This window comes from Grammomys surdaster, unplaced genomic scaffold (genome assembly GCF_004785775.1).
Source record: "Grammomys surdaster isolate TR1022 unplaced genomic scaffold, NIH_TR_1.0 99, whole genome shotgun sequence".
NCBI classification, from domain to species: Eukaryota; Metazoa; Chordata; class Mammalia; order Rodentia; family Muridae; genus Grammomys; species Grammomys surdaster.
This window is the reverse complement of record NW_021604578.1, coordinates 5,000,624-5,009,493: the sequence shown is the minus strand read 5'-3', so window position 1 is coordinate 5,009,493 and position 8,870 is coordinate 5,000,624. Positions and strand designations below refer to the sequence as shown.

General features: G+C 38.5%; 1 protein-coding gene across 1 annotated transcript in view; it reads right to left on the bottom strand.

The window, feature by feature from the left end:
• Positions 1-8,870, bottom strand: part of Ndufs4 (NADH:ubiquinone oxidoreductase subunit S4) — a 101,041-nt gene that overhangs the window by 12,911 nt on the left and 79,260 nt on the right. Inside the window, exon 4 of the mRNA XM_028784400.1 lies at positions 7,541-7,614. Within this exon, the coding sequence (XP_028640233.1) occupies positions 7,541-7,614 (74 nt within the window). The remainder of the gene's footprint in view (positions 1-7,540; positions 7,615-8,870) is intronic.

Sequence of the window (8,870 nt, the reverse complement as noted above, 5' to 3'; positions counted from 1 at the left end):
AGAGAGAGAGAGAGAGGGAGGGAGGGAGGGAGGGAGGGAGGGAGGGAAGCTGTATTAACTCTGAGGCAGTGAGGCTCAATGGGACCCTCCTGCTCTTTATCTAGGAGTCCTCCTCATACTCTTCCACTCTTTTTTTCCTTTCTTTTTGTCTTAAGCTCCGACCTATAAATCTACACTATAACTTCTAAAACTCACCCTCGGTGGTCCCGAAGTATCATTCTTTAAATTTCTGAGGTAACATTAAAGCCACTGGCTCAGGGCAGTTTTGGTGGTGGGTGGCACTCAAGTTTCTAGACCTTGTCTCCCCATGAAAGGCTCTATCATTCTTAAATACTCCAAATATTTCTGTATTTTCCTTCCTTCCTTCCCTTCCTTCCTTCCTTCCTTCCTTCCTTCCTTCCTTCCTTCCTTCCTCTCTTCCTTTTATTTTGTGTGTGTGTGTGGGTGTGTTTCTACATAGCCCTGGCTGTCCTGGAACTCACTATGTAGACCAGACTGTCTTCAAACTCACAGAGATCTGCCTGCCTTGGCCTCCCAAGGGCTAGGACTAAAGGTGTGCATTACCACTGCCTGGCCCTGTATCACGTTTAATTTGGTTAAATTAGGAATTTTGGAATAGCAACAAAAAGCTATCCAACAGACTGATTAAATGCTTATAAAATGGAATGCAGCTGTCAAAAAACTTCATCACAGGAGAAGGCAGCTAGAGATCAGCTACTCACTTTGCTCAGGGAGGCTCTGGCAGGATAGCATTAATTATTCTAAGGGATGCTACCTGAAAGCTTACAACAATCTGGGCCAGTGAGATGGCTCAGCAGCTAAGGATGTTTGCCACAAAGCATGCCAACCCAATTGCCGCCTCCAGCATCCACAGTGGAAGGAGAAAACAGACCCCCATGCTGCCCTCTCACCTCCATACCCACATCAGCACATCACACACATGCATGCAAAGACAGTTTTAAAATTCTGAATAAGATGGTCTTCATTCACCATGAATTTCCTCCCCTTACTTTTTTATAAAACCTGTTCCCATGCTCCAAGCCTAGACTTTCGCTCCTTTATACATCTTCCGAGACAGTCTCATATTTGTCTGCTTTCTTTTCAATTACTCACTTATCAGACTTTAAGAGGAAGAGAAATTCCCTTTGCTTGTAATTAGGAAACTGAGCTCGAGAGCTGTCTCAGTGACTAACAGCTCTTCCAAAGGACTCAGGTACAACTCCCAGCCCCCACATGGTGGCTCACAACTATCTGTAACCCCAGTAACAGGACCTCCAAGCATATGACACATACTTGGTGCACAGACATTCATGTAGACAAAACATCCATACACATTTAATAAATAATTTAAGAACATAAGAAATTGGTAGTCATCTTTCTATAGTTTCTTTCCTTCAAATTTCTAATCCGAAAAATTTTTAACAGTTCTATTGTATGACAAAAGCAAAAGCAAATTAAAATGACATAGAAAAGTTTAGATGATATGGAAAATAATTTACAAATTAACATGTTTTCTGGAAAGTAACTGAATGGAAAAATAATTCACTAATATTAATTTAAATTAACCAATTATGTATTGAACACATTAAAGATAAAGATGAATAAAATTTTGTTTTTCCTGGTAGGTACTTAGAATTTAGTAGGCAGGGTAAAATATTACTGTTTGAGCACCAGAACTACTATGTCTCACATATGATTTAACCCTAGAGTGTGGCCACACAGCTCTGACATATAATAGAGTGCCCTGAACAACTGTAATGCAAAGAACTAAAATACACAACTATATGGCAAGAGCTGTAAGGGGAAAAATCATTGTAAGAGGTCAAAGGACTTGGTGGTAACCAAAGCTATCGAATTGGATTTGAGGCCTGCTCAATAAGTGAGAAATCATGTCTGGTACTACAAACCTAGTCAACTACTCAAGGCTAGTGAAGTTATGGATCTTGGAGAAGACCTACAACTAACACTTTATTAAACTAGCATAATCCCTAACTACACCCTAAAGACTTATCCTATACCCAAAGATCAGTGTAGTTCTCATCCTGCAACAAGGGAGCATTTCTTTGGGATAGGTGGAGACCATTACAGAAAACCACAACTGATCAAAATGCAGAGAACAGCTGAGTTTAGTCCCAGCTGATCTTCTACAACACAACATCAGCACCTAGTTGCCAGGAAAGAGGCCACAGAAACACTTTCAGAGTCAGAGAAGCAGGATGTCTGTAGTGTAATTGTATCTCCTAATAACATCAGGGAAGCCATTCATACCTATGAAGTCTCAGCGACATGGTTGCTTAAGAAGACCTGAAGGAGAATGACCCGAACAAACATATTGATGTGAAAGGGGAAATCTTCAAGCCCCCCAACCTTAGATAAAGAACTCCAGGTAACTAAGGGATATTGAGAGCAGGAGAAATAGTCTTCCACAGGGAAGAGTTACCTAATTAGCTATTCAATACCAGGGATCAGCTTTGAGAGCATATATATACAAGTAACATTATATTTACTTGCATGTGTGCATATTTTTACATATATAAATACAGTTGTTAGAGAAAAAGAGGCAGAAGCCATATACTTGACAGAAGGAGAAGAAGGTATACACAGGAGAATTGAAGGAAGGAAAGTAGAAAATAATGAAATTATCTTTTAATTTCCAAAACAAAGAAACAAAACCTTTTAAAAGTTCTTTTAAAAGTTAGAAGGAAAAGAGCTTTCCCAGTGGAAATGGGAAGTAGACCTGGGGAAGAAGAGAGGAGGGCCAGAGTCTGGGAGCAGAGCTCAGTGGGTAGTGTACTTGCCTGGAATGTATAAGGGATCCCTCGGCATGATCCTTGACACTTCAGAAATAAGTAAATAGAGGTCAGCTAATATTTTCTGTCACAGGACAAGTACTAAATATTATTTTCAGACCTTCAGACCCACATGGTCACTATTCCAACAACTCGATTCATGTAGAGAAGGCATCATGGCCTATATATAAATGAATGGGACTTAATTTTACTTTTACTTATTTATTTTGTGTACACATGCTCGTGTGCCATATCTGTATGGATCAGAAGACACCTTGGGGGAGTCAGTTCTTTCTTTCTGCTATGTCATCCCCAGGATTAAACTCAGGTTATCAGTGCTTTCACTGACTGAGCCACCTCACTGGCCCATGGCATTTTAAATAAAACTTGTTCAAATTGTTAATAAGTGACCTTGCTAATTACTGTTATTTAATGTCTCTACACCTTAGTTTTCTTGAGTGGTAAACATGGATAGTGACTGTTCATGCTTTCTGGGGTTCTAAATAGGATTATTTATTCTAAACTTTAACCTTTGACATGATGACATTTGTTGCCTGAGCTCTCAAAAGGCAGCAGAGATCACTAAATATGTCTAGAAAGTAAGTAAAACTGAAGATTTTACTCCTCATTGAACTAATTCTGTACATATAACTTTATGCAAGGAAATTACAATCATGACTTCTTTTTTTAAAAAAATCTACATTTAGATATTGGAGAAATGGAAAAACTAAAAAAATACACTGTTTTCAGAATATCCTGAGTATATAAGTTATCTTGTTTTTGTGACTCTTTACTTGGCCTCTGACATCTGGCACTACTGAAAAGTACGCATATGCATAAACATAGAGCCATTGAAGAGTTTACTTTCAATATAGTCACCTTTACGGACACAAACACATTACTGTGCAGAGAAAATAATGAGGTCACGGAGTGGTCCGATCCAACCCACATTCTCATTCAAAGATGAAAAACAATGTGTACTAAGGATCAAGTACATTACTGGCTAAGCTAACCTGGGTGGCAAGACAATATGGAAGGGATTGGTACATGCTTACCTCTTAATCCAGCAGTCTTTATCTATCGGTGCTTTGGAACTTTTCCTGCCTTCTTTCTTTCGTTTGTTTGTCTGTCTGTTTTGAGATAGGGCCTCATATAGCTGAAGATAACCTTGAAATTCTAGTCTTCCTGCCTCAAGCCTCCCATCAACAAGGATTAAAGGTATATGACAGCCCATCTGCTTGAAGCACTTCAATGTCCTACTTTTGGTAATTTAGATATTGGTTTACATAACTTTCAATAGTATTAGCTCCCAATAAAATGATGTTAGGTATGGGGAAAGGAAAGCTCATTTCTATGTCCCTTACAATAGTCTAAGAGAAGTAAATCACAATGGAGAGGGTTGCTGGGGAATTTGAGAAAGATCTTTTAAGCCATGAGGATTCTGTAACCCTCCAAGCCATTTACTTAGACCTTGAATGGGGGTTTGAATAAAAATGGCCACCATAGGCTCATATAATTGGATGCTTAGTCAGGGAAACTGAAAGAAGGATTAGGAGGCCTTGTTGGAGGAAGTGTGTCACTGGGAGTGGGGCTTTGAGGTTTCAAACACCCAGCTCAGGCAGTCTCTCTCTGCCTATGGATCAGGATGTAACTCTCTAGGCTACTCCTCCAGTACCATGCCTGTTGCCATGCTCCTACCATAATGGTAATAGACTGAACCTCTGAAAACGTAAGCTCCCACTTAGATGCTTTCCCTTATAAATGTTGCCTTGATTAGCAACTGTGAAGGTGTCCTTCACAGCAATAGAGCAGTGACTAAGACACCTTGCTTCCAGTATACCTGAAAAAGTAGGACCTACCTACTTAAAAGTTATGGAATGCTAGGAATTAAAGAACCACAGCAGATTATAGTACCACAGTTAACACGGAAGCATGACATCAACCTAAAATTCCTTGTAGCTTTCAATTCTTGAGGCTAAAGAGTCCTTAGTATGTATGTCACTGGGTGTATGTATCAGGCTTTGTGAATGTGCTAAGACAAAGCAGTGACTCTGTTCTGCAGTGCTGCAGATGAAGAATGTTGATCCACGGGATCTAAGTTCCTGTGTGCTGAGTTTTCTCAAGTTACACTTCCTACTGACTCTGACTAACCAACTTTCTTTCCTGGGGAGGTAAATCAAATTAGAAAATCAACTGATTTCAATAGCAGCAGTGTCTACTTCACACCTGCAATTCACATAGCAACCTAGCCATGTATGCCTTGTGACCACTTAGACAAAGACTAGCCAGGGATTTAACAGTTTAATTAGATTTCCTGTTGTTGAACTCATGATACAAACCCCAGAGGAGTAATTTGCGAGGTGTGAGACATGAAGTACGGAAGGCTGAAAGGATGGGAAACATTAATAGAACTGCTTAATTAAAATGCAGAAACAGTTTACAATGCTATCTTGAATCAAAGTAGTAATATGGTTATTCCTGTAAGGAATTCAGAACTTGGCCAAAAAAATGTCCAAAGAAAGTACACTTAAATCTTTCTGAAGAAAGTCTTTGGTCTATTAGTAACAAGATATATTTATGTACTTTTCTGCACGATGTGTCAGATCCAATCTAATCACTTTGCTGTTATTAACTCATTGAATGCTCACAGTGGCTCTCATTTTACAGAAATATCGTACAGAGTCATGGTGACCGGCCATGGTTACAAATACCGTTGGTCTGGCTTTAAACCCAGAATGTGCTCAGCATATGTGCTGCTATAATCCTGTTTACCCCCAGAACCTGACTTTAGATCACAGGCTATGTCATACTCAGTGAGGAAGTACAACAAATATTGTACAAAACATCTACAGTGCTTTCACATTCTTACATAAAATAGAGTTGATAACACTAATTTTTAACATATACTACCTTACACTAACAATGTACTTAAGGTATTATCTCATTCCTAGATAACAAATATACATTGAAGCCTAGCTGTATTAGACTTAGGAGATTTCATGACACATCCTTTAAATTCAACTGTTCTATCCTGTGGGAGGAAAACAGTCCAGGAAACTAAGGAAATGTAGCAAGCTCAGACAGTTGTAAGACTCACAGGCTCCTTGTTGAGGTTATATAAGCAATGAACAATTACTGGGGAAAGGAGTCTGTTTAGTGGAGCTGCCTACAAAGCAAGCAGTCAGCACCAGCTTTTGTGAGATATCACCCAGGGTAGCTGGGCTTCTTAATAATACCTAACTTGGAGCCATCCATCCAATAAACTCACTGGTCCACTAAGATAGACTTGGGTGGAATAGCTTCTTTGGTCTGTTGTTGGTGCCTTATCTTGGGGAATAGCCATTGGCTTACATGTCTCCCAGGAAAAGTCACACCAACACATGTATTATCAAACACAATGATTTGGGTACAAATACACAGTAGTACATTTTAAGTAAAAGAGACACAATCTACAAAGATGCCAGACAGAGGGAAGCAGGTGAGGTCAGAGATAATCACTACCAATTACCTATATTTTAGGTAAACACTGGATATTGACTTTATTTGTACTATTTTAAAATTTTATAAGAACTGCCTGCATATAAATACATACATACATACATACATATTTTATATATATATATATATACACATACATACACACATGTGCGTGTGTGTGTGTCTGGGTACCACATGTATGAGTTATAGACAGCTGTAAGCTACCATGAATATGCTAGGAATTGAACCTAGGTTTTCTGGAAGAGCAGACAGCATTCCTAATGACTACTAAGCTGTTTCTCCAGCCCCTGATAAGTATTCTTAGCTGTGAAAATGAAATTAAACACACAATTTCAAAAATGGATATAGACTACTCTGGGCCCAGTGCCTCCTTTGCACTACAGTATATTAGCTTAATAGCAGGAAATGATTTTTAAAGAACTTTTATTTATAGCAAGATCACTATAAACTTTTTCAAAAGCTTCTACATGTTCCTTATGCTGCATAAATGTAATATAACATACAGCTAATATTATGTTTGGTATTAGACCTGTCACATCTGCTAAAGGAGCAAATGTAGACATTTAAACTAATGGAAAGTTTAGGATGAATATGATACCTATCTTCAAGTCATTAATATGCTATTAAGTAGAATAATGGGCATTAGATTTTTAGATCAAAAGAAAAAACTTTACAATGAAATGTTAAAACTGAAACAGACCACTTCATGATATATGCAATTAGATTTTAAGTGACTAAGCATTAGAAATTTTTGCAGAAAGATTCAGAAACAAGGTACGTATGAGCCAGTGATCTTATCCTCTGTCTCTATTTCAAGTTTGGTCTTTGATATAATACTGGACTTTCCATTTTATATTTTGTGATAAGGGCAGGGAGAAATTTTGATATGGAAAAAAAAAACAAGCCTAAAAACTGCTGTGTTAGATACATAAAAAGATTTTTTTTCAGCTCAAATTCCATATTTAACACTTTTAAAAATGTTTTCTTTACATTTATTTACTGTGTGTTCACCCCACACTGCAGCATTCAGGTAGAGGTCAAAGGACATTGTGTGGGGGTTACTTCTTCTACCATGTGGGTGTCAGGGACCAAACTCTGCCTTGGTGGTGTCCAGCTAAGGATCTGTCCAAATTTCATATTTTTAAGTGATTTTAAGGTTAAGAACACAAAATCTTATCTCTACTTAGGAAGGAAGAAAGGAAGGAGGGAGTGTCAGAGGGAGAGAGGCAAGCAGGCAGGAGGCTGAATCATACCATTTTTTTCTGCAAAGGCGATTGCATCTTCTTTGGCACTGAAGGTTAGAACCATGTTGGAGAGGGGATCAGCCCTAGAAGAAAGAATTCCCATGATTTAATATGAAGCTTTGGCTGCAAGACAATCAATGTCTTAAATACAATGCTTAGAGAATACAGTTGCTATACTATCAAGCAAATTATGACAGAATTATCTGTAATAATCTCTGAATAAAAATGACAAGATAAAGCTTTGAATTACAAAAATCCAGAAGAGTCCCAAACTCTTCAATATCAAGAGGTTACTGACCAGTAGAACAGCCAACGCAGACACCAGTTTATGATCGGTTCACTCAAGATTTCCAACCTTTTGATGGTGATGGAGCAATATGCACTCAAAACAGCTTTTCTTTTAAAAACACCTTAATGTGTGTGCGTGTCTTTGTGTTATGTGTGTATATATGTGTGTGTTGTGTTTGCATATGCATGTGTGTGTATACATGTATATGTATACACATCCCCTAGTATATACATGTGGAGGTCACAAGACATCTTGCAGGAGTTGATTTTTACCCACTGAGCCAGCTCACTGGTCCAAGAAAATGATTTTCTTCCTCTCGTTCACTCACTCATTTGTTTGTTTGTTTGTTTGTTTTTGAGACAGGTTTTTTTCTGTGTAGCCCTGGCTGGCCTTGAACTCACAGGGTTCTGCCAGGGCCTGCTTCTGCCTCCCAAGTGGTGGGATTAAAGGCGTGAGCTACCACCACCCAGCTGTTTTCAAACTTAACTGTTCACCTGAATGCTGGGCAACAGCAATGAAGCAGTGAGCCGTGTGGGACCAGAGTGGTAAACAGTCGTGTTGTTAAACTACCACGTTCTATAGGTTAGCTGTAGGAAACACATTTTTAACTTGTGACATGTTCTAATTATAATGGGTTGCCTGGTATGTTAACCGACTGCAGTTAAAAAGCATCCATATTATGAATCCTCAAAAAGACAGCACCTACTCTCAAATCACTAAACAGATTTTTTTTAAAGACAGAGGTCCACTTCAAACAAAAACAAACATTTGAAGACATGACATCAAACTGCGCTCTTCAATTTAGAATGATATTATTAATTTATAAATCCATACAGACTTTTTACAATGCCTCAGTTTTCAAGATGCTGCTGTTATTATTGTGTTTAAAGAAGTATAACCATGTTTGCTATGAATGTTTAATGTGAATCTCTCAGAAATGAAAATAACGTTCTTTGAAAATCTGTTCAGAAATACGGAAGTAAAGGGCTAGGGACATAGCTTAGCTGGTGAAGTCCTTGCCTCGATGTCTCCCAGGTTAGTCCCCAGAAC